We start from the raw sequence: 27,422 nt of genomic DNA on the forward strand, positions 1-27,422 counted from the left end.
CACAGCATCACTCACTGATTTGCTGTAGTCACAAGTCAACAATGAAAAAAATGGGTCAATGAAGCTGTCTGATGGGGATGTTTATCATAGGAACCCATATGATCCCTAATCGGAACGTGCAAATGTAAACAACACCCTTGCCCTTGGAGGGGGGGGGGGGTGTTGTAAAATGTGCGCATCTTAATAACTTATTTTAATACCCATGAATTGGCACTCGACGTAATCAGGCCAAATAATATAGCCGAGTGATTTTCCACCCATTCAAGGTCTCGGGATCCCTCGTGGAGTATAAAATGTCTGTACAAAGTTCACGTTTACCTATGCTAATTAGGCGACGCGGCCATTGGACAAAAATAAATATATAACGACAGGACGCGTTCCGATTGGTCGTCAATCGTCAATCGTCGTACGTTCTTCGCGTCTCACGTCACACAGCGCGGCCGTCCATTGGTTATAAATAAATAAATAATCGCTGCACGTGCTGTGGTTGCCAACGCCCGGCAGCCTTTTTGGCGATGAGACGTCACACGCACAACATCCCGCGGAGGTGGGCTCTCATTGGCCCGTAAATAAATAAACAACGCGGTGCCGTCGTCCCATTGGTCGCCGCGGACGCGGTTCACGTGCGCGGCGCGTGTCATCGCCCCCCCCCCCCCGCGGACGCGCGAACCAATCGGAGCGCGGCGTGCGCGAGTCACGTGGTTGTTTGGCGCGGCGTGTGGAAAACTACCCGGCGGGGCTCGGTCGCCCGCCACTCCTCAGACGCGCGCAGTGAGGCGCGCGCTGCGGACGCGTCCAGTAACGTCTCTCGTATCAACCCTTTCTTTGGCTATTATTGTTTTGTTCGAGATTGAATAAAAAAAAACCGTTTCAATAACAACCGCATCATTTCATCGAGACGTCAACGCATTTGCAACGCCATGGCACAGCGGGATACCTTTAACCACCTGTTCGCGGGCGGGTAGGTGGCATGTCGATTACGCACGTTATCGCCGCGTTGTTTACGTTTGTAGCGGTGTCGCCTGTAAATGTGTACCCCGAAGCCTGCAGTAGGCCCTTGGGAAGAGTCGCCGTTTGGTGGTTGAGTTGGGCGTGTCGAGTTTGCGTGATTTGACTGCAAAGTACGTTAGACCAAATCTTTATATGCTTAACCTATGCTTGATCCTCTTTAGCGTATCGATAATGGTATTGCGTTTACAGGGTATTAGTGATATTAGTGTGGCATTCATCGGCGCGTGTTCTTAAAGGTCACTAGGTCTGGCAAAAAAATTGTTTTGATTCCTATTAAAGCAATAATTCACTGCTGCATTAATGCCTCCCCATGCCACATATCTGTCGTGGGGATGTAACCGCCGTACTCAACGCTGCTCGATGCTGGCTCGGTTATGAATGCGTTGTTACGTGGATAAATGTGTGTTTCTGTGATTCTTGGAAGGCATACACATGTGTAGGGTAAAGTTCAGTACCATATACGTGTACTGTTCCGTGTGTGTGTGTGTACAGCGTAACTGGATTATATGTCATAGATATGCACGTACATTGATTCTTATGATCGCGCGACGCCTATTATTTATCACCTAACCTGAAATACGCACTATCTCGGAATATTAGCTGCGTTGAGCCAGGATATACCTTGGGGGTGGACTACGTAGTGGGAAGCTGATGACAATCATGCATCATTGTACCCAGTCTTCTGTTGTCGCCTCCATTCTACCAGCCATCGATCAGCACTGACCACTACGGTGAAGTATGGTCAAAGAGCCTCCCTCTAGCGTGGGGGGGGGGGGCCTTTAGCCAGTATTGGATTTTTTTAAAAGTGACAACTGTAGCTACACATTCTGCATAATGATGCAGAATGTGAAAAGTCTAGCTGCACATCCTGCAGAGGTCCAGCTGGTTTTAACTTTTTAACTTATGTTCCAAATCACACGAGTTGTTACAGCTACGTATACACTGTATCTCGTGCCAATGGATAATTGGTATCTAAATCTGGCGTGTGTTTCCACTGGGTCAACTCAACCGAAAGTCAATACCTTGTTGCTGCCTGGTGTGGTCGACATCTGCAACGGGAAAGGCAGAGGTGGAATAATCTTAAGTGACGGTGCTGCCCGCACATCGCCTCCTCCGTATGGTCCGAAATTCGAGTTTTCACACCGCACTTGATGACATGATTATTCAAGTTGCAGTGATATATTTTGCGTGTGTGCAACGCATGTACTGTATAATGCGTATATAGAACACTTTGTAAATGCTCAACTTAGATTTTGTCGACTATCTTCATGTCCCCAGTTTTCCCAGAATACCACAAATGATATTTACAGATATACGAGGCAGTCCATCTCTGTTCTCAGTCCACCAATGGGCTAAGGCCCCCGCACGCCATATCGACCATGGGGTTTTGTTGTTGTACCATACTTCACCATGCTGATCAGGTAAGTGGAGGAGGATGGAACAGGTTATGATGATGGCATCATCACGTTGCATGGGTAGGTGTCCACTGCACACATTTCGTCATTTATTTCCACTTTCCTCTGTCTTGTGTCAATATGCTCAAATTAGTGCACATCTTTCTGGCACCAATCTCTAATATCGTCAAGCCATTCTCTGGTAGGTCTTCATATCCTTCCGGTTACCTTCACTTATCATTTATGTTAACCATTGCTGAGAATGTAATTCGTGCCGCTAGGTTTGTTCATGAACGCGTTAACCACCGTTCGTGTAATCCAGAGTTGGTGTATGTTTTCATTTCAGCATTGCATAGTCATTCTGCAGGTCATAGAAATCGCACCCAGTGCAGTTGAATCTACAGCACTTCCAAAAGCTTTGCCAGACTAGGGGCTTAAAGATTAATCCCACATTGCTCTGTTCGGTTTACAATGTTAAAAAGCAAACAACTATATTCTTGGTTCTTTCGGTAAAGTCACGTAGAAGGGAAACCATAAAATAATACAAATATACAAAACAAAATTCTTACGACGTTTCAGGTGATGATTGCTTGTGTTGAAGTCGAAACGTCGTGAGAATTTTATTGTTTTATATTTTTAATATTTTATTGTTTCCCTTCTACGTGACTTTACCGAAAGAACCAAGAATATGAATCCCTGCAGTCACGAAAGCTTTAAAACAAACAAACAAACTGTTATCTGTGACTGGGTGTGTTTGAAGTGTCCATCGCCTCTGAAATAGGTCTGACCAAAAGCAGTGCTGTGCAAATAGGATCTCGTTAATGAAACCCTGTCTGCTGCACGTAGTGGCCAGCAAGCAAACTTTGGCTCCTTCTGGCCAAGCCAAGCGTGGGATGGCAGGGCACATTGCTATCTTGGCGTCGTCAAACTGCCCGTTGCCTGTGCTTGGTGTTCGTACATCCAGGAATGCAAATGGTATACTCATCGCGCGGGCAAAGGTGCATCTTTGTAAAAAAGTGTCCCAGTTCTTCTTCTCCTCTAAGTTTAGGTGTTAAGCGGTTGTTTGCATTGCTCGCTGGTGTAGCCTGAACATGTCTGGGTAGCGTAGCAATGTGCCAAAAGAAAATAACGGTTCGTTCGGTGTGCACTACAGTGCCTGTTGTGAAATATGTTTCGGGAAAGTGGTTATTAACACCATATAGAATGCAAACTTAAAAGTGCGAAGAGAAGCTGTGGATAGACTCGTGCGTAGAATTACATTGGGAGCCAGAAAGAGGAACGTGGGGATTGGAGAACATGTGCAAGTCAACCTTACTATTGAGAGACGGTGATGCATGATAGTAATTGATTGTCAACCAATTATTGGGAAGCGTCGTAGAGAGAATGTCCACCGAGGAGATGGAGTGAGGACAATCGGTTCGTTTGCAGGTGCTGGATGGATTCTGGCGTCACAAGATCGTAGTGAGAGGCTGTGGCGGATGGGGGAGGCCTTCATCAAGTAGTGGGTTTATCATGGCTTATGATGTCGGTTCAAACAATAAGTTGAAGCATACTTAACTTGGAGGGTTTATCAGTATTCTCCGTATAAATTTTTAATCGGTGTCATAAATTAATTACATGAACACCCAGCAAACATTGGCTTTACCTTATCAATATATTTAGCTTTCGCTCAGATCATTATATTTTTTTCACACCATGTGGAATGGTACTGAAGCCTGCGGCCGTCTCTTTTGTGTACAGAAACAGGAGAGACAAGTTTTCAGAAGTTAGCTCGAGGCATTTCAGTGTTTATGTCCTTTCATTGTACATTGGTTGCAGTGCAACTTGATTTTCTGACCACTTCACGAGAACGGGCAATAGCCGTCGAATGGAAACGTTAAAAGATGCTTATTCCTAAAGGCGCACAGTGAGAGTTGCTCCCTGCTGGATGTGAGTCACCTTGAAAGGCGGCGGCAGCTGGGATGGCTTCAACAGGAGGCTGCATATTCACAAGGTGTTGTGTGCTCTGGAATGTGGGTGAAGGTTCGTTCCAATGCTAAATCACTGGTCTTCCATTTTTTATGCCCCCCTCAATGTGTAGGTCACCCAGCACCTGTATGATTTTGTGCGTGGGTGAGAATGCTCTACTGCTGACCGTGTTATTGTCGATTCGCCCGGGCGTGGCCGTTTTTGGAAAGGCATCCTGGTGATGACAGTGTCTAATAGATGGGTGAAGGTTCAGGCTGGTGCATAATATATTTCATGACAGCTATGGCTGTCACCCTGCCAGGTATATATTTGCAATGATTAGTCTTTGTTGGCAAGAGCCTGACAAAGTCACGCAATTAACAACACGCTTGCACTCTCGCCGTTTCTAGATGTTTCCGAGATTGTACGGTTGTTTTGTTGTGCTAAAACCACGTGCCACACACCATCAGCTCTCCTTTTTACCCCTCAAGATATATTTGGTGTGTTAATTCAGGAATGCAGTTTGTGGCTTATTTTCACAGTTCGTTGTGTATTCTGGTTAATTTTAAGTAGAACTCCAATATAAAAAAAATGAAATGCAGCGATGTGATATGATGGCATCAGTGATGTACACACATGAGTTAATATGTACGTTGAACTTTTTTCGCACCGTAAGTAGCCAACCGTGCTCGTTTTGTTTCAAGAGATTAATGCAGCTTAATTTGCAAGGCAACATGCTGACTAGCCAGTAAAGACGAGAATCTGAGCATTCATTATGGTCTAATGACTCTAAGCTGCATGTAGCCTGCAACACAGTTTCCATGTCCGGTTTAAGTCGGGCTTTTAGGGGTGTTCCTGGTTTGTAGCTGGTGCCAACCGCGTGAGTCACAGCAAGGGAATTGAGTACAGCACTTTTAATAAATGACAATCTTGCAAGACTCCTTCATGCCAACACGAGGGAGGATACTCTAATACAGCTGGAGGATTATCGCTCTTTTTGCTGACTAAATATCTGCTTAGTAAGCTTTGAAACAACACAATCATTGCAAAGACACCTTATCAGTCCTTACTGGTAGGATGGTTTTCTTTCGGACTCTTGAGGTTAAGTAAAATTTCCTCCCAGTCCCAGCGCTTAGTTTTAATGTATTGGCCACAATGACACCTTTAAACCCATTCACTGAAATTCGCACCATGCACTGATTATTCTGACCTTATTTTGGGGTATTTGTTTTTTTTCTTCATTTAATCATTACCCTTTTTAAGGTTACTTATGTTGTGGGGTGGAGTGATGGTACCGTGATTAGCTACGAACCTGGTGACCTGCATTTGTTTCCTCTGTGGGTTACAGTCACCGATTTAGTAACGTCTGAACCTGTCCTGCCCACTACCTTAACCAGCTCACACTGACTAACTTGGTGAAGTATGTTCAAGCAACCCCGATGAGCAACACAACAATGTGAAGTGCAGTAGTGGTTCTCATACTGGAGACTACTGGCATGGCTAGGGGTCCCACAACGTGCCAGTAGGTTCATGCAGGTGAAGGTGGAATGAACCTTGCCAGATCCACGCACGAACACCCACCTTCCTTGCCCAACCCTCGTCGCTTCATCGCCACCTCGCCAGTCATCGGCTTGACTCTCGCGGTGTCCGCCCTTTGCAGGTGTGGCGGCACGGTGGGTGCCATCCTGACGTGCCCGCTTGAGGTGGTGAAGACGAGGCTGCAGTCGTCGGGCGTTATGTCACTATCGACCGTGTCCGGGGCAGCGAGCCGCGCGTACAGCTCGCACGTCTTACTGCACGAGCTCGGCCTGTCCACGGTCTCCTCGGTGAACCCTGCCGCCTTCGCCCGAGCAGCGCCTTCCACGCCTCCCAGCCCGCTACTCTGTCTCAAGTGAGGGGCCCTCGTGATCGCGACGAGCTCATGGCGCTGTCTGTGCACTCTGTGAAGAGACGATTTCTTTGCACCGTGCATTTGCCGCACCTCCGATTATCACGGTTGGCTACGTACGGTGCAACAGAAGTTAAACATACATTGCAAATCACCGAAACGAACAGTTGTGTGTACTTTCCTATAAAAAATTTGAGTGTTCAGCAGCATTGGTTCAAGCAAGCCTGGCTGCTGAAGAGACACCGAATGTTGAAACCGGTCCAGAGTCTGCTTGTATTGAACCGATGCTGCTGATAAAGTGCACTCCCAGAAGGCCGTATGGCTGATGGATATATGTAAAAAAAAGGAACGAGATATTATTTACTTGAAAATGGATTAGGTTTAGCATCCAACCCGATTTTTTATTAATTCAAATCCCTGTTAGATGCAGGGCCAAGGTAGGCATGGTGCTCGGGGCTGATTGGCTAGTTTTGCTAATGTTGGGATAAGGCTAAGTTACGTTTATTACTCTACTGTGACCCCCAACAGTGTGTACCCATTCCCCTTCTGCTAAGTACGGCATTTTCACCTCATAGTTTACTCTTAGCTGTTGGTGTTTATAGCTCTAAAGGTGTGTGTGACTTTAGCTATCGTTTATCTCCCTTGGGTAGGTGGATGTGGACTCTGCACAGCGCACGATTGTGACAGTGGATCACATTGTGCATCTTTCAGTGAAAACCTATGCCAGGGTACCTAATAACATAAACACTCCTCCTAATGAAGTTTTTTTTAATAAAGTTTTTTTTTGGGGGGTTAGATCACGTAAGTATAAATGTGTCGTACCTCTCCACCACCCGACACGGCCAGTAAGGTTTGTCACGTAAACAAAACGCCAATTAGTTACTTCTTCAGCCCACCGGTGTGTTGGAGAGTAAATCCACAACATTTACAGTTTGAATACGATGTTTCGCTGGTACTTACCTACAGTATCATCGGGTGATTTGTCAAATTACATTCAGCATCACTGGGCGATTTAACAAATCGATTTAACAAATCACCCGGTGATGCTGGGTCTATACAGCAGATATACACGTTTTGAAGTTTGTGTTCGCTCCCTGATGTATTTTCGCGTTGCACCGCATGTTGTTTGGCATGATGTCCAATGTTTCGCTGCATGTGGCTGAGAGCTTCTTGAGGAATTATCCAGGAACATCAACAGCCACCATTTGCTGCTACGTGGCTGTTACATGACCACAGCGCTTGTGCCAGGATAGATGCACATTGATGAACGATACAGTCATTGCCATGAAAACCTAGGCAGTAGTGTTCGATTTCACGTGTATCTAATGCACATTCATATTTCTTATTAGTTTTGTGAATTAAAATTACGAAAGTTTAAACGAAGAATGCTGCTGCTTTGTAGCCAAAACGCACGAGTACAGTCATGTTTGCATTCCACAACACTTGCATAAGAACAACACTTGCTGCGTTAGTAAATGTTAGTGGGAGACGTTTACTGATTACACAGATCCTTTGTGTTGTGGTGTGTGACCACGTAGCTCATTCTCTGTCCATTTGTTTGTATACTAACAAGACACAAACACCACTCTCATACTTAGTAGTCCGAAGGGCAATTTGACCATATAAATATAGATTCTACACATTTAATGTCTTGGTATGTTACCCAGAGCACACAATCCTGTGTGATTTGTTTAAACCAAGTTGTACAACATCATCACTCAACAGCTGCCCTGTTTTTAACAATCTCGTGTTTAAACTTGAGTTGATCTTGAGTTGATCGAAGCCAATGTTTTATTTGGGTGTGGCCACTAGAGTACAAGTGAATTAGCTGCCCCCAGCATAAAATGTTCTTTACCAGACCTGTGATGTTTTCCATTCAGAAAAAAAACACACACTTGTCTTTAAAAAATGTGCCGTGGCACGTGCGATGTTTTGAGTTAAAGCAGTGATTGCATTTAAGTCGTCTTCAGTAAATTCGGTATCCCGAAGGCGCTATGTTTCAAAGACACGGTCTGCATTAAGTGTGCGCGTGTGACAAATGTTAGGTGCATTGCGTATGCACTCCTGTTGTCCATACACGTATCAAACCACTGTTGGGCAATACAGTTGCTTTTCACCAAAATTATTTCACTGTGCACTTTGTAAGAAAGTTAATGGTAATTGTATTGAATACACATTGAAATAATTTCTTGAAAGGCTTGCAGCTGTAACCGACTGATTCGCTAGAAGCTCATTCTCGGTTATTTGAGGTATATTAAAACGAATTATCGTCATTGTTTACATCGAAGAACGTGGTTTTCAATGCCTATAATACCTATCCCAACATTTAACTTCCTCTTTATCAACTTGCCGGAGCTGTTCACAAACGCAAATACAAAACATAGCTCTCTGTAACTATCAATATTAACACGTGTGGCTTGCTCGCCTCGACTGATCCATTGCGTCATTTTTAAAGCAAGAAATGCTGCATTACAATTGCGCCACACCCAGGTGGCCACCGCATTTGTCGACATGAGACTTCTCATGTCCCCCAAAGTCTCTTCTTAAATAGATGGCTCAATCTTGATTTGAAGCTTTCGTGACTGCAGGAATCCACACTCTTTGGTTCTTTCGGTAAAGTCACGTAGGTATAAAATAAAATAGTATTAAATAAAATAGTATAAAATAAAAGAGTATAAAATACATAGTTCTTTTAACGTTGGCCACATTTTAACGTTGGCCACATTTGATCCTTATGGCGGTACCCTGGGGTACCAAATAATACAAAATGGTCGAGACAATTGAATAAGTTATTTCTGGGACACTATTTTTTCTCAGGGGTGTTACTTAACTCCGCGACTGGGGTACCAATCAATCTGAAATCAGTGCCACACTCCGCGATGTCGAAACGCAGCGAGGACGGTTGCGCTGAAACCCCGAACGCTCGCGGTACGCACCGTGGTGGTGCATTGTGGGTACAGCTCGTCGAGATGAGTCGATGGCCGCATCGCCGACCATCAACAGACTAAAGATGACTGCATCACGGACTTTATGCGAGAGCCGGGGTACTATGGTACCCTGGGCTACCGCCATGAGGTTCATTTCGTATATTGCCCCCGTAGGAAGTCATTTCCGATTTGGATTCTAGTGTCTTTAATAGTGAACGTTATTTAAGCTTCACTAGTCTCCATCCAGACTGTTATTTTAGGGTCCTGCGTTTGGAGGTTGATTTGGTCAGCCTTGCTAACAATGACTTGTGAAGTGAATAGAGTACCCAGAGAAAACACTTTATGTAAAGGGATAACTCTTACACTGTTTGAAATCGATAGCTGTGTTTCCCATCTCTTGGCCATCTTAGCCTTAGTTTTTATGTATATATTAAGGATCATACATTTTCTTTGGGTCTTTCGGTAAAGTCACGTAGAATGAGAATAAAATAATAAATTGATAAAATAAAATAACAATAAAATTCTCACGACGTTTCGGCCACAACACAAGCGGCCTTCATCAGGTGAAGGGACGAGACTGTCTGGAGGACAGCACTCATTCTATGTGACTTTACCGAAAGAACCAAAGAAGATGAATCCTTGCAGTCACGAAAGCTTTAAATCGAAAGATAATACATTTGTTCATGCACTATTTTCATAGTTTTTCTTATTGCTATTTTGCCGTTATCCATTGTGTCGATGGTTAAAATTTGCTGTGTAATTCAGCACCGCCTTTAAAAATATACACCATCGGTTCTTGTCCATGTCACCTTTGACGCCAACTAGAATCTACTGGCACCAGGCATATGCTAACGGTAGGGCTTAAGAACTGAAACAATGTGATCCGAAACAACGTGAGCAGCTCTCCTTGGTTGCGAATGACAAACATCCGTCTGAAGGGGGAGGCGGTGTTCTTAATAATCAACAAGCAAATCGCGCAGGTCAGATGCGCACGAGCAGCTGGAAAAACCCAGCAAGAGCCTCTTATCAGAGCTGCATTCTCGCCACATGAAGCCAGCAACACCTGCTGTGCACATGCCCCTGGTAGGGTCTTTACTGAATGAGCATAAACACACGCACGTGTTGTGCGAGTTCCCCCCCCCCCCCCCCCCCCGAGATGTTAACTACCTTGCCTGGTATGTAGGAGGTTGTAGGTTCGATCCTGACTCTTGACGCCGGTATATTTGGAGTTTGTGTGTCACTCTCCGTGGTCGTGTCTATTTTTCTCTGGGTCCTCCGGTTTTTCCCTCCACGTTTAGAAACATGCGTTTGGAGTATTTGGCTGCTATACATTTCCACATGATAAGCCGCTTCATTGGGCTTTCATTTTTAGACCAGGTCGCTTCTGAAAGAGAGCTAGAAAGCTCAGCGGCCTTACCTGATTAAATAACAAAAGTTTCTTTTTTTATTAAATGCCGCCCTACACTTGAAAATAATAAAAAAGTCTAGCCTCACCATGGAACCAGAAGGTTACTTCAGTGAACACTAATAAGCACTCTTGTACCTAATGTAGCGTGTCAAAATATGCTTGTCAATTGTTTGTATTCGTAAGGACGGAAGTATGCACAAATACCCATGAAAGCTTAAAACAATAGAATAAGAACTTGCGATCCCCAGTGAACTGATAAAGGCTAGCAATCACAACGGTACATTTTTTAATTAAGCACGTTTGTATATCCAAATCAATACATCGCCTCACTGCAGCAGATTCGTCCCGAGTGAAATGGCACCTCATCTTCAATTCTATATAAATGTGCAATAAAACACCGAGCTTAACAGACAAAACCCAACTCAAAAATGCCTGGTGCAGCTACATCGACGGACATAATCTGTAGCGACAGTGTGCTAATTAGCAGTCTTGAGGCTAACGGTGACATATCCAATGTGTGTTAACTAAAGCAATGATGTCATTTGTGGCTGATACACTGAGTCCAGGGAATTGGAAACAGTTTTTTTTCTTCCATGAATAAGTCATCCTAGCGCTTCTATTGATAGCCCTGCAATGGCACAATTGCAAATAAAAAAAAAGTGAAAATGTATTTGTATTGAGCTTGAGCGTCTTTTGTCATTGGTAGAAGGTGGTGTTTGCAGTGTACATGGTTCTGTTGGGCATGAAATGTAGTAACGCTTTGTTTCCAGAAAGACATACAAGAGTGTGGTGGTTCCAACAATTCTTACAGTCAGATCGTAGAGTGTGCTGTCCTTGTTATGACAAGCTCGCCTCGTCGATTTCTAACCCGCCTCTACTGGACATCTGTGAAAAAAGAGCTTCATAGCTCATTGTTGTTCTCCAGGATAAATAAAGAATCTGACTTGTTTTCTGCAAAGGTTTTTTTGCGACACGGACCAAAGTAGTCGCGGGCAGTACTCTTGGTGCCATCTTGGCCGTGTACACAGCGGTGCATCGTTTTACTGTCTTTAATTCTCGTGTTAAACGTAGATTGGCGGACAAACAACCCCACTTAAAAAAGTTAAATAGTTTATTGATGTTGGAACAACTTTCTTTCCATCGAAATGTGTATGCTGATGACTGGAAAAATATTGCTACTCGGCCTTCAGTCAATGTATGTTTGAACTTCTTTTCTACCGTATACCGTGCTAATCAGAGGTGCAACTGGTGTGTGTGTAGCAAGCAATCACACAACCAAATACTACATTTCATTCTATTTTTGTAATCAGGTCAGCAATGGTTTCCTGATTTTTTTTGTTGGTGTTGCTCATGCAATGCTAAATTAAGCTCATGAATTCTAAGCGTTACAAGAAGCATCTTGCAAATAAATAAATCGTATATTGATAATTTGGGCACATTGCTCTATGTGAACATTTTCTCTCGAAGTAATTGTAGACATATTTTGCATTTCATATTTTTTTTTGCAAAGTTTTAAAAGTTGAATTTGCCACCCACCCCCTTTCACCGCCAAGAGTGGTAATTGGAAACATGGAGGGATCACGTGTCCGTTGGATACACTCCGCAGCCAGCGCTTCGTATTTTGTCACGTCCACGCAGCGTGGAGCGTGGCCGGTGCATGCACTGCGCGTGATTTCGCATCTCTCCCTCCATTTGGCTGCCATCGTCGAATAAGCGCGCTCCTGCACACGCGTCCATGCGCATCTCACCTCTCACTCTCTTGGTTGGGTTCCAAGCAAGTCGAACCAAACCTTGCAAATTGGCGACGGCAAACCCGATGCCCACGAGGACGCAATATTTATCATTTTTTTTGTTCAGCGGTTTACTTGGAAATAATTTGAGCTGCATCGCAATTGGAACAAAGCAGCTAGTGTTCGAGGCACTGTGACGAGTTTCAGAATTGTGTTTAAAATACCGGGGGAGCCGCTGTTATAATTTAACCAGAAGCACATTCCCAAAATGGATTGAGTTTATTTCTGGCTTGTCTCTTTGTAGTCTGATTTGTTTTTATTAACTTTTTGTTAATGTAACCTTTGCTTATGCCCTTTCACCCACAAGGTTGAATGGTTTTAATTATTCACCACTTTCTAATGAGTTTTGTATGCCTGAAGTTGCTGGCGTTTTTTAGGAACTAGTTTAAATAAGGGATGATGCTTATCTCTTAAAGATTCAAGAGTGAACTATTGCTAGAGGAGGCTTCATTGTCTTTTGACCTAATTGTTTGTTTGCTGATCAAAAACGTGGAAAAAAAAGACATTGTAGTGTGCATACAACATACCTCCAATGACCTTACTTTAAAATCACCACGTCTCTTGATTTGTTGTATCCTGATACTGCACGTGGTAATCTCAAAAGAGAAAAGCAACGTAAACCCATTCAGAAAATAACGTGTTATGACTCACACATTGCCAAATGTCATACTTCATTAGTTTCATCTGGCTTCGTAGTATGTAAACGTCAACGAGCAGTTGCAGTGCGACTGTGTGTAAATGTGATGCTCCCTCCTTTGCATGGAGGAATTGGTGCATTCCATTGTGTACAAAAGGATGTAGGCATCCACTGCAGCCCATTGTCCATGCTTTTTGGCCTTGAGTAAGTGTGCCAACAACACTTGCACACAGTTTGGCTTTTAAAACCTTTACAAGGTGGTAGGCACAGGGAACAATGCCTCATGGAATAAGAAATAATAATGTAAAATATTTTCTTGGCTTTCTTCGTTGACCGGATAGTAAAATTAATACATTTGCAGGTATCTCTTTTGCCGTGTAAAAATAAAAGTGACATTTTGAGTCCATCAGCCTGTGAAACACGCTCTCTGACCATTTGTTTTCCAGCTGTGTTTGTTTGAAGCTGGCAAAATTCTGACTTTGGTGCTCTTATAACTTCACACAACCCAAAAGTAGTTGGTTTCCAGGCTACACGAAAAAAAGTTAATTACTTTGGCCTTTCTGTTTGTATTGTTCCGGTATTAGCGTTCATTGTTGCTGTGGGTGCTGCCAACTAACCGGTTTGCATTGGATTTTGTTGTTTCTTTAGAACCATCTTTGAGAATGAGGGCCCTCGCTCTTTATTCCGGGGCCTGGGCCCAAACCTGGTCGGCGTAGCTCCTTCCAGGTACTGGTTATGACTGGTTCCACACGTATACGTCACCACATAGGAACTCGCAGATGTCCTTCCTTCCTTCACAAGCGGACATCTGTGATGAGTACGGTTGGCTGCGTACGATGCGAAATAAGTTCTCCATACATACACAATCGTGGGAATTTGTACACCTGGTGTCTATTCACATGTGGTTGAATGTTCGTGAGTGAAGCTGGGTTTATAAAACCACCTGCTGTTTGTACAGAGAACTGCACTATATTGGCCCCGTTTCACCAGTTCACAGTAATTCGTGGTTTGTGGTGTTTTTGCCCAGTTTTTTTTTTATCAAACCACACTTGATGCTGACTTGTCCAAAGTCGATGCTTTTTTTGTATTTCACGTGTTGTAGCCTTCACGTTTTTTTCACGACACTTGTTTTACGGTTGGTTTTCACAATGCTGCACCAAACCTACTGCAATGTTGTACGTCGAGAAGTTCCAAATATTGACCGCCTCCAATGGTTGTGTCCCAGGGCTATTTACTTCGCAGCCTATTCCGGAGCCAAGGAAAAGCTGAACACCGTGTTTGTGGCGGAATCAACAGCAGTGCACATATGCTCAGCTGCGTTTGCTGGTAAGTGTGATATTTTAAATGAACAGTTTGAATAGTTTTGGCATTTACGGTTAAACAAAACTTTTCAAGGGCCTCTCATGGTTCATAAATAAAAGCCACCACTGCCTTTTTAATTAATTTAGGACTGCTCAGTAGAGCGTGGCGAGATGGTGACAGAACATATCGTGCCATTGGGTCAGCATAAACATGAGATGGAAAAAAGGGGCCACCTTGTTCTGCCCGTGACAGGAATTAGCGCAGTGACACCGAAATGATTGTGAACGGTGTCCGCAAGCGAGTTGCGGCTCACGTTGCCACTACCGCTAACGGAACAAGGAACAGGCGTGGGAGGGGGTGGGAGGCCTCTTACGCAAACTGCTCGGTTTAAATTTCCTTCACTCCTTTAGGCAGCCACACGCACCACCAAACCCGCAACTAGCCGTGCTCGGTCTCCCGTGCCAAGCCACACATTCGCCGTTTAAGCAATGCTTTGGTAGGCGTGGGCATTCGGCATTAGTGTGGTCTCTTTATTCCATAATAATATTACATTTTGGCTTTTAATTTTGCATGTGAAATGCGAATACATTAATGTTTAAAATAACGTTTTACAGTAATTTCATAATACAGTACGCATAGCGTGTATTACTAAGCGAGTATAATTTCCCATTACGTCTTTTCAGAGGGAGACGATATAAAAGAGGTGAATTGGTATGCATGGAAATAGAAAGGAGAAAATATAATACTGCTTGTATTATCTGGCATTAACCCCGTAAAATACAATAATTGAAGAGCCCAGTGTTAAACGTAAACTTTAAGAAAGCAAAACATTTTTTCGAGTAAATGATAAGTCCTTGGTAACATTGTATTTAGCATTTCCCATCTAGGCTTTGGGCAAACCAAGAGACTTATTGGTTTAGACAAATCAGGATTCTGGCATAGAGGTTGCTATAATTACATATCACACAGAGAATGGAAAAACAGATAGCTTATTGCAGTTAAGCCATACAGCCAATAAAGGGATGCGATAAATTTTCTGGAAAGCGGCTTAACTATAGATCTGTATGCAACCTGTAACCTGATCCACACGTCATCCGCTTAGAGCTTGTGCCTTTTAGTCCTTTCCCATTCTTGCGGCCATGCGCTTTGGTAGCGGCTTACTTTTCACGCGGAATATTAGTTTTAAAGCTTGCATAAATTTACATTGTCAATACACATCCATGATGTTTTGCCTATATGCACGTTACGTAACACTGCATATTGTCGATCAGTTCTTATTAAATTCTTCTCCGCTCTATTTCTATAAATGGAGCCTGTGCAAACTGAACGCTGCAGCGACACTCTATGGCACTTTACAGGAATAGCCCGCCACTCGATATACTAGCGTGTGCCACGTAAACATGTTGTGGAAGGCTTCTCGCTGCACTGACAGTATTGAACGATGTTAAAACGACGACGCATTGCCTACCCGTGAAGTGTCAATAACACGCTTGCTCAGAGTTTAACGGAAATTGACCTGCTGCTGTGTCATAACCACAATTACACCTGCCGCAGTTTGTTTTCATGATAAATATTGTGCTTAAGCCCGTGAATGCTTGATTTGGCTTTATTTTTATGCAACCAAACGTGGCAGTGCTTGCAAAAAAGGACACCATGGCAATATTACGCATCGCTTCACCATTTTTGCCATGACGTGATTGTTAATGCTATTGTGTTTAATCTGTTAGGAGTTGCTTCGGAATGTAAAATGGGATGTCTGGAAAGTTAATCTAATCATAAATAAGCAATTATTTGACAATTCACCCGATATAAGCCGAATGGTGTGTCTTACACCAAAAGGGCGATTGAGGTTTGTCTTTAAAATCCTGAAATGTTTGTGAACTGGCACATTTTAATTATTATATTTTGCATCCCTTTGTCTATCCACTGCTGGATGAAGACTTCCCCACTCCCATGTCAATCATCAGAGTTGTTTCACCACAATTCCCCGACCTCATCAGTGTGTGGCTTGGTTTAAGAAACTTGCAGACTAATGCACTTCATTTTTTTTAAATGGTAACCGAGCATCCAGCATTCTTTTAAATGAGCAGCATATAGTGACAAAGCATGGTTAAACAACCCCAAATCACCAACCCGGCATGGTTATGCTTTCATCCAGCAGATTTGCAAAGAGCTGTACATATATACAATGTGCACTTAAGAATGAATCGCCAATTTGGAATGAAAAATAAATCCACGAACCAGTATTTTTACATTCGATAGTAACTGCAACGAATGTAAAAATAAACCAATGGCCGATTTAACGCTTCGATGCCTTTTTCCAGCCATCCCGTTCCGCTGATGGTGCGCGCGTGTGTCTATGTGTGTTCCCGTTTGCCGGTTTGTGTTGTTGACTTTCCTTAGCGGCACTGTGCGTGTGCTCGCTGCGCTTGCTGCCAAAATCGCACGGCTAGTGAGCAACGCTCGGCTCATTTGGGTGGGTACCGTGCCGGCACCCGCTGTGCTTGCGACTCCGTTGCCTTCCTCGCTCACTCCCCGTGCTCTTCCCCCCACCGTCACCACCCCTGTACCATCCCCTTCAAATAATGACACAAGCACTCAGTCCGCCGCGACGGCACACGTGTCAGGACATGACGAGTCGATGGGCTAATGCACACCCTGCTAAGGGGCAACTTAATGGAACAACATATTAGCCGGTTCCTGAAGCGGCGAGCGAGCGCCAGTGACCACTGCGTTGCTTAGCAATGAGCGCATTCACCAGTCATACGTTTGACTGCCATAGGTAACGTTAAAAAAGGTAAAGGCACAGCCCTGCATGTCACTTGCATGCTTGCCCATGTCACTGCAGACAGAAGTGCCTCTAAATAGAGCGGGCAAGGGGGAGGCTCTAGAGAGCTCCTCTAGAGGGTAATAGGCCTACTCTTCAACACCAGTTGACTCCCATAGGCCACATGGTCATGCTGTGCTGTGGACATCAAAATACACTGTGATATCGTTCATAAGAGCAAGCCTCTGTTCTGGTGTCATTGCTCGTATTCCTGTATTAATGAGTGCCGTGTTGCAATACACACCTCCGAATAGCATGATTGGCTACATACGGTGCGAAAGAAATTCAACATACATTGATGGTGCTTTCAATTTCCCATTATGATGTGTCAGCCTCTGAAACAATTGCTTGCTATTAGCCCAAGCTCACTTAGTCCTGAAACATTGTAATTTTGGTCATTTAAACCTACACCATATCACCCTCGATGGTCAGTTCATGGAGCGGTTTTTTGGATTGGTGACGTTGAAATTCAGCGAGTACTTGGAAAGCTTTCTTTTTGGGCATCACAATATAACTTTATGTACTCGAGGGCATTAAATAATTTTTAAAGCATCTGTCATACAAATTCCTGTAATTGCCATTCACATTTTATGTCAACACTTTCATATTATGTAATATCATTTTGTTTCAATGGGAAAATGTAAAAGGCTAATTAATTTGCTTTGCTTTTGCTATAAATGTGGAATTCCCGCATAGAACCAAACACATCCGCAGCATCAGGAGTTTTCAACGAACTCGTTTTTAACACGGATGGCGTAAAACGTCACATTGCATGCGTTGATGGCAAGGACAGCATGGCCGTTAGGTGCAACATCTGGTGCCACAGACTCTGGTTTATCAGGCGAGGACTTGATAGCGGTTGGGGGGAGTGCTTTAATAACCCATTTAAAGAAGAACTAACGATAACAACTGGGCATAAAACCCCGTGGTCGCCATACAGAGACGAAGGCGGGTGTACCAACTCGTATTTGTGCTTTCCAAAACTCGACGCGTTCGCCAAAAAAAACCACCGCCGTAAGGGAGCGAAAATAGATAATCGGTGACATTTTTGGCAATGGCACTTAATCAACTCTGCTACTAAGAAGGGCCATTGCCTATTATGTATTTTTTGCATCTTTAAGGCAGTGTTAATATATAAAAGGCGACAATGTGGGCGATGGTAATTCAACCCTCTGCTATGAAGGTGGGCCATTGCCAGAAATTGTTCCCTATTATATTTATGCATTTTCATCTTTAGAGCAGTGGTATTGAGGGAATGTTTGAGTTTTTTTTTGTTCTATGTGCTTGCGCACCATCACTGCCAGTGCAGTATTACCAAAACAGTTGTTGACACTTGTGTTTGGTTTGACTGATCGCGTCACCCCGTTCACGATGAGCCTGAGGGAGAGGACACTGTGGCAGACCCAAGCCGCTTGGGGAATTTGCCGGTTGACCTCGCTTCTTTTGACACCTGCCTTCTCGCGTATCCCTCACGTAGGTTTCTCTGCCATCACGACCACCAACCCCATCTGGCTGGTCAAGACGCGCATGCAGCTCAATGCTCGGTAAGCCTCGGCGGTGCTGTTTTCGCTGTGACCACTGGTGAGGTTTGCCGTTGTAAGCATTCTCTCTCCCCCTGTAGTGGCTTGACCTGGAGTTGAACTGCTATTTCACAGTAATACGTGGACTGTATTTTGCTGGAGGCAGAATGTGTGTTCTGCTGGCCAAGCTCTCTGATGTTACCGCGTGTTGTCCAGTACGAGTTTGAACGTTTCGGTCTTCATGCTGGGAGCTTCTTCAGCTACTGAATGGCGAATTAAAAATTAGAGGGCAGAAGTTGTTACAAGTTCATATCCCTAAACTTTAAAATTACATAGCTAAAATACAAAATGTTTATTTTTGTGTTTTATTGTTCGCATTGCTCTCCCTTAAGATGAAGCATTTTGATGAGTTTTTCACCTGGGTAAATAAAGGATTGAATTTCCCGTATGTTTAACAATTGTTGACATTTTAATTGAATCAAGTTTGTCATGTATATACTTAACACTTACATTTGATGTTTGGGCAAACCAAATTATATACTAGACATATTTGGGTTTGATACGTCAGAGCAGCGAGTGAGCTGCATTGCGAGAGTTTTGATTGGAATTGTCTTCTCATCACACAACTGAAATCAGAAATGATAAATGAGACAAGAGAAAAATGCATTTGTGCACAATTGGTTAAAATTCGAACGCAATACCCGGCTTTGAGGATGTGCATTAGGGGCTAGGATTATTATGATCTGATTGGACTGTATTTTCAAAAGGCACGTGAGTGCAGTATACTTGTTTGTTCAAGCCAGCACTTGAAATACTGTGCTTGACTCTGAATAGTGCACACACAAAGGAATGCCTTTGAGCAGATGGTGCCCCATTGTATCTTAAAACTACCTCTGTAAAGACCCAGTAGTTTGTACGTAGAACTTCTACCGCACTGTATGTAGCCAGCCTTGCTAATCGGAGGTGCAGGGGGTAAGAACAACAAACTAAACATGAAAAGCGGTTCTAAAGAAATGAGTTTAAAATCGGGTAGTGCTGGGCACAGGGAAGTTACGACAGCACACATAATGGACAATTGTTATTCCGTGTTTCAGCCAGCTGATTACGACACTTGGGTACAAAATCGTTGCCCTTTGTTTCGTCAGGCGAGGCCTCACTGATATTGAATTTCTGTATGACAAAGTACACCTTGATCACCCGTGGTTACCTCAGGACATGTATATTTTTAAACGTTGGATTTTTTGTTGCTATGCTTGTAATGGTAAACTTACATTTTTAGCCGAGTTTATGTAGCTGCAGGCCATCCGGTTCTCATTAAATCATATGTTGAGTTTTAAGAACTTTTAAAAAGAATGAATATTAAGAGCCTCCCAAACTTGAAACACATGGCATGAAAAAAATCACCCTTCCCTCCAGAGCATGAATGTGGTGGTGGTGGTGGTGTCTTGTTTATAGACTTTAGTTCACTCCATTTACGTTAATATAAAATCAGCATGTTTAATTTGCATAAGCTGTCAAATGATCCTTTCTTACATGCTCGATACAACAACACTTGTATCCTGAGAGTAATTGTCTGTTTTAATCTAGAAACATGCTTAGTAATAAGATGTTAATCTCTTAAAAGGTGAAGGTACAGCCCTGCAATGTTTTGCTCACCTCACTCCTGGCGGAAGGGGCCTCCCCGATATGGAGCGCTAGGGGAACCCCCGCGCGAGGGTATTTTGGCCTACTCTTCCACGCTGGCAAGTCGTTTTGACAAAAGGCGTGTGTGCCCACAGTTTATTTACCCATTTATACTGCTGGGTCGTCCGAGACAGGACAGACTTAAAAAAAATTGCCCATTGTTTCACCTGGCGCATGAGAAGATGAAACCAGCAACTTCTGGATTGCACGCCCACAGTGTGTGCTAGCCATGCACGACACCAGGGCAACATCATTAGAGTATTCTTAGTTTTTTCGGTAAAGTCACGTTGAAGAGAAACAACAAAATAACAAAATATATATAAAACAATTATTGCACGCCCACAGTGTAAAACAATTGTTTTATATATATTTTGTTATTTTGTTGTTTCTCTTCAACGTGACTTTACCGAAAAAACTAAGAATATGAATTACTGCAGTCACGAAAGCTTTAAATCAAAATCATTAGAGTAGTTGACTGCTACATATTTCCAAACGATGCTCAGCCACTTAGTTGGGCTGTCATTTGTGATAGCCAGGTGGCTTCTGAAAAAGAGCTATATTGCTCAGTGGGCCTTACCCAGTAAAATGAAAAAAAAATGATATTCTTTTCGTTTATCTGTTCATCTCCTAACGCGGCCGTGCTCCTTTCGCTCCCGCGGTCTGGCAGGCAGCGCGGCGACCGCGCCATGAGTGCCCTGCAGTGCGTGCGCTACGTGTACGACCGCGAAGGCCCCCGCGGCTTCTACCGCGGCATGTCGGCGTCTTACGCCGGCATCTCGGAGACCATCATCCACTTTGTCATCTACGAGAGCCTGAAGCGCGAGGTCCTGCGGCGTCGCGCGCGGCCCCTGGGCTCGGGCGATGGCGGCAGCGAGCTCCAGGACGGGGCCTCCTCGTCGGAGAAGGACGCGTTCGACTTCATCGGGATGATGTGCGCGGCCGCCACGTCTAAGACCTGCGCCTCCTGCATCGCTTACCCGCACGGTACGAACGAAAACTATTAAACTAAACTATTTAAAGGAGTTTTTTTTTTTCTGTACCAGGTAATGCCCACTGAGCTCTCATTAGCTATTTCAGAAGCGACGACCTGGCCACAAAGATAGCTCAACGAAGTGGCTTGTCGTGTGGAAATTTATCGCGGCCAATTAATCTAACCCCGTATTTCTAAATGTGGAGGAAAAATGGGGACCTGGAGTAAAAATCCTCATGACCACGGGGAGAACATGTAAACTCCGAATATACAAGCGTTGGGTTTGGGATCTAACCCACGACCTCCTGCGTACCAGGTGAGGGAGAACATCTCACCATGGTGACGGTTGCCGGTTTGTGATTTCATCGTCGTTGCCATAGACATGAACCGCCGTAGTCTTAATTTGGTCACGCATTGATTTGAGCAAATTCTTCCGCTCACGATATACGTCAGACACTGGTGTTAACCCATCAACCCCCATCAGAAAATCAACGTGCCTATGCATGCATCTCCTTCGTAAATGGAAGATTAAAGACAAGCCGCCGTGTGTTTTGTAGCCAGGCAACCCAAATTCTGGACCGTTAGGAAACTACTGTAGTCTGTTTAACACGTATGTTTTCGCGACCAATTTTACCCATAATGAAGGTTTTTTGGGTTAGATCGCGTAACCATGAATCTGTCGTTAAACCCGCCACCACCTGAGACAAGCCGATTAGTAAGGTTTGTCACTTAAATTAAACGTGCCCGTTTATTACTACTTCAGCACACCGGTGTGTTGGAGAGTAAACCCACAGCATTTACAATTCGAGTACGACGTTTCGCTCGTGATTGCAACAACCAGCTTCGTCAGACGATCAGCCAGAATTGTTAAATATAGCAACTCTTTCAGCGGAGGAGGAATAGCAAAACTGCATAAACCTGTTGAGCCATCTCATAGCTGGCAGACCTGAACATTGGTATTTAGCTCCTGAACCCATTGCCTTCGGCAAGATTAGAATACCAATGGAGACTAGGCTCTAAGAAAAGCCGTCTCGGGTGTGGACCAATCAAATTCAAGGACAGTGCATATTATTATCAGAGTTGTCTTTTTTGTTTGCATTTTGACTGCTTGTGTTGTGGTTATTGCAAACATGATGCCTTGAATAAAGGTGTCAGTTTTTGTGCCAGTTAAAAGGGTAAAACCTATTCCTATCAGATTAGAATAGTAATGTACTATGGAAATTCTACCAATGGAACATCCCCCCCCTCCCACCATTCTGTACTTGAAATGTTAATAATTCAACAAGCTGGTGGATGTACAGTAGACTGCTAAGTCAGCTTCAGTCAACCCCTTTGGGCAGTTGGTTGAGTTATTTTTATTTGTGGGTGTGGGGCAAAATGGCTATCTTATCAAATTGCACCAACTCGTGCCCTCTGTGTCCCCACACCCACCCCTGATTGTGCTGTGACTGAGCGTAACAAGATTGTTGATTAACCACAAAACTTGCTTGCACCCCCCCCCCCATGTATGTTGATCTTATTTTGGCATAATACGTAGCCAGTACGTAGTAGCTAACGGTGCTAATTGGAGGTCTGAGATGCTGAGGGAAGGACAACAAACTTAAACACAAAAAGCAGTTCTAAAGGAATGAGTTTTCAATCTAGATTATTTGAAAGTGCATAGCTCCAGTGGCTTCCTAATATCGGAAAGAAGAGCATTCCAGACACTTAAACTGTTTTCCAAATGTCACTGCAAAACCAGTAAATGGCAACCCCACTCTTGAAAATTTGATGTTCGAATGTTATACCTGCTGGATGAGTAGATGTAGACATTTTATAAACGCGTTTCATACAGGCACTATGATGCGTAAATGTTTGTAAAGCACAGTCACTGTGGATCTGGTGTTAGGTTCAGGTGGTTTCTCATGACTTAGCGGTACAGCCGGCGAATGTTATTCCGTCTATTTATCGAATTCAATACAAGCCTTGTACAATGTAGAATGGGTAAACATGAGTGACAAGGTAAGAACAAAAATAGTCTTATTATGCTCGTTTATATTTTAGAGTTATGGAATACACGCATTCCATAACCGCTACACCCACGACGCTGTGGTGTAGCGGTCAAGCAGAGGAATTGCAATCCAGAAATCACCGGTTCTATTCCATCTCCCGGCACGGCTGGTGACGCAGAGGCGAGGTGAATTTAGTTTCCTAAATTCACCTTGCCTCTGTTCACCCAGCGGTGTACATGGATACACCGCAGTTTGTAGATAGGCAGGGCGCTTGTGGTGGGGTGAAGTGTGGGTACTTTCATTGCTTCCAAGACATCTGGCCTGCATGGAAAGAGGTAGGCTCGCTTGAGCTCCCTCGAATACCCTTTTGGCCAGCAGTAGCGTTAGAAAGTAATTGTAGGGCTGCATCTTTACGCGTTTACCTTGTTAACTAACCCTGGCTCATGTGGCTCCAACCCCCATTCCCACTGCCCACCCACCCTCTTCTCCTCTACCCCTTGCCGTCTCTTCCGCCGCCGGCGTGCAGAGGTGATCCGCACTCGGCTGCGCGAGGAAGGCTCTCGCTACCGCACGCTGCTGCAGACCGTGTGCCTCATAGTGAGGGAGGAGGGCTACCGGGCCCTCTACCGCGGACTCACCACCCAGATGCTGCGGCAGATCCCCAACACGGCCATCATGATGGCCACCTACGAACTCGTGGTCTACCTGCTCAACGGCTGAGCCCGTGGGTCAAGTATGGTCGCGAGATGGCGGCGCCAATGAAAGAATCGACGGCGAGATGGGTAGTACGGGTTTTGGGAAGTGTTTGCTGACTATCGAGGGGGTTTAGAGTGATCAGGGCAGATGAGAGAGAGAGAGGGCTGTAATCCAGCGCATCGATTTGGCTCCCCCGTGAAGCTCTAAGTCACGCTGCTCTGTGTGTGTTGCCACAGGAACGACTTGAACGTTTTTCTTTTTTCGAAAATGGGAACGGCTGGAGGTGTGGCGAGTCAACTAATGGTCTGTTAACGGATGTGTGAGATGGCAAGAAAAAGTGTCGCGTGCTACTGAATAGGAGAGTAAAGTGGGTTGGTGGAACTGCACTGGTATATAATTTTAGAGAGTTATATCAAGAGAATAAGACAAACTCCTGGACCATATTGCACCTATTTTGAGTGATATTCAAATCTAACTGGATATTCTTGCATCTTTCTATACAGATGCACATTGAGTTTGGTTAACTACGACATGAACGGCTGCCTTGCTTTAGCATGCAACATTGTATGATGTGCAATGTCAGCAAAGCAATTGCACCATTTTGCAAGAGTGCAAAGTTGGTAATGTTGCGATGGATTACGGTGTCATGTTGAAGTGTGCAATTGTTGGAGATGCTTATTTTATATCTCAAAAGTTTGTTTGATTTTGTAGATAGTCGCGGCTAAATTGCATCATTCCTTCATGTAAAACATGGTTAATGCGTGTAAAAAAAAATTGGGTACATATTTCCGTTGATGCTGTTGTATAGTAACTTTGTTAGAGGAGGCGGAATTGGATTCACGCAGAAATGTAATGTGTTTGGTTATAAATGTATATATATAAACCTGCGTACGTGTAAATATATGTATACACATGTCGTGTACAGTGTAAGATATTGTATATCTACAATTAACGCGGTGTTTAAGATGTATTAATGTGACGAATATTTTTTCTCACATTTCCATTGTGGTGTCAAATACAATTTAGCTATAAAACTGACCCGGATGTATTACAATACTTTATATCCCCCGTTTACACATGCTGAATCAAATAGTATTACATTCTATGACCTTAAACACACCGTGAAAAAGCTTTTAAGGGCGCTTGCGATTGCACTACCCGAGGTGACGTTCAGGTTTAATCAAATTTAGCAGCCACAAGAAAATGTGTAGATATGATCCGTAAGGCGGCATTCACCTTGTATGATAAAGTGGTTTGAAGTACACGGGTTTTGTGGTGAATTAAGTTTAAAGTAATAAAGTAAGAGGTAATTTCTACAACAGGTTTTCTTTACAAACTGAGATGTCGCAAAGAAATACAAAAGCTATGACGGGGAAAATGTAAAAAAAATGTGCTAAATGTCACTTTGCGAGGTCACTGCAAAACAATGCCAACTTTTATGTCCACGGAAGAAATAATACTTCAAATGAACACCAGTGTGGACAAAAGTATGCCATCTTCAATATCGTCCAACAAATCACAATTTAAGCAAGGTGACAGTTGCGCAAACTTTTATTTTATATTAAAGTTTAAACAAGTTGGGTTTGTTTCATTGCTAATAACATTTTTGTCATGTGACTGTTTTAACGGGCAACCGTTTTCAAGTGCTGGTTGGGTTGATATATTTAAAGCCTTGTACAGAGTATGCCTTCCTGTCAAGGGTATATGAAAGTGGTGGTGTTTGTTTAACGTTAACATGTGGAATTTTACCTCCGCATATAAAATGTGTTTTTTTTAATAAGCTGCATTCGCACAAGCAGTGGTATACTAACAGTAGTACAAGGAATGGTATGGGGTGCACGTTAACGTGCAGCCCATAACATAGAAAACATGTGCTGTCAATGTATATTGTAGAGCCGATTGTGAATATGTATTGTACATAGCTTAGTTTTTTCACATTCTATACTTGATAAAAAAAAATCATTACCAAAAGGCATTCGGAAAGGCATTTTTACATGGATCTCAAATGCTTGATTTTATTATTTTGTTCTAAATGTAAAAAAAAAAACTTGCGTTTTTTCCAACACCTTGGATGCATTTTATTCAGTATTCAAAACACTATTTACACCGCATGTGGTGCGTTGTAACCTGTTGTTCACTTGCCATGGTGCCACCGTGCGTCTTGTTCTGCCAATGAAGCAGTTCGATGTGTTGATGAGCCTGGAAATGAACGGGAACTCAACACATGCATCAGGTGTAACACTGCTTCTCGATCTCTTAGCTGCTCTGATAGACACCTACGCACATCCTCATGCAGTCTCACAACAAAACAAGCACACACGTGTTTGAGTCTGGGGAGCGGTGGTGTGAGTGGACAGACGGGGACTGTTGGCCACCTCGCATTTGCGCACTACTATGTCCGAGACAACATTGTTCTTGTTTAAACTTAAAATAACTATTTTTACGCTTTTTTTACACCCCCAAGTTGAAGCCACGACCTTAAGGTTTTTGCCACTTCACCGTCATGCACGTGAAGTGTCTAGTCCCACCCACCCACCGTTGGACTTTTCGTGTCGTTATGTACAGTATGTCAAATTGGTCACGACATTAACAAAAAGTTCGGGTGAATTTTTAACTTGGACTGTTTACCTCTTATTCACATTCGAGGTGAAACGTTCCACATGCTAATCGTACACATTTGGCGGAGAATGCCTGGCTCCAGAGGCATGCCCTGTGTACTTTTAGCCACCACATCCTGGAGCACAATCGTAGCTTCGGTCGGTGCTCGCTGCGACACTGCATTGTGACTTTAAACATCTCGAGGGCGTTTCCCTTCCTACCGCGGTCAATACGTGCTCTCGGAGTGCCGCACCTAAAGTCACACAGCCTGGTGGTGGCCTCAAGCGTGGTTCGGAGACGGCGACGTTGAACGTTCTCCGCGATCGTGCTCTGCGTAGTCGTGCGCCGAGTGAATAACGTCCATCGCGGTGGTGGTGTTGGCTTGCTGCTTGAATGTGGTTTTTTTGTTGATATGTTTGTCATTTGTACGTTTTTCTTTCGTCCGGTGCTGTAAATTCTTTTGAGGAAAATTTTTTAGTTTGTTTACAATTAAATGAGACTGGTTCTGGCAGGTTTGCATATTTTTTTTTTTATTGAGTGATGTTTGCATTTAAAATTAAATGCTTTTTAGTTGAAGGTCTTTGGTGGCGCCTTTGGCATCGTCACCGTCCCCCCCATGCAACTTTGTCCGTGTACACAGGAAGGGGATCATTGTGCTACTCTTGCTTCTCGAGTTACTCAACTATTGACACTTTTTATTTCACCAGGTAAGGCCCACTGAGCTATATAGCTCTTTTTCAGAAGCGACCTGACTATCACAAATGATAGCTCAACGGAAGTGGCTTATCATGTGGACATGTATAGCAGCCAAATACTCTTTAACGCAAGTCGAT

At 43.7% G+C, this 27,422-nt stretch overlaps 1 protein-coding gene across 1 annotated transcript; it reads left to right on the forward strand.

Annotated features, from left to right (window-relative positions):
- Window positions 1-708: 708 nt before the first annotated feature.
- Window positions 709-27,098, forward strand: SLC25A36 (solute carrier family 25 member 36). Its single transcript, XM_032962227.2, has 7 exons — window positions 709-961; window positions 6,013-6,243; window positions 13,651-13,728; window positions 14,228-14,328; window positions 18,609-18,675; window positions 21,002-21,318; window positions 23,822-27,098. The coding sequence occupies exons 1-7, from the start codon at window positions 921-923 to the stop codon at window positions 24,013-24,015; spliced, it is 1,029 nt and encodes a 342-aa protein (XP_032818118.2). The 5' UTR covers window positions 709-920; the 3' UTR covers window positions 24,016-27,098.
- Window positions 27,099-27,422: the final 324 nt, after the last annotated feature.

The sequence above is a fragment of the Petromyzon marinus genome, chromosome 28 (genome assembly GCF_048934315.1).
Source record: "Petromyzon marinus isolate PM22_M1 ecotype Great Lakes invasive population chromosome 28, UKy_Petmar_22M1.pri1.0, whole genome shotgun sequence".
NCBI lineage: Eukaryota > Metazoa > Chordata > Hyperoartia > Petromyzontiformes > Petromyzontidae > Petromyzon > Petromyzon marinus.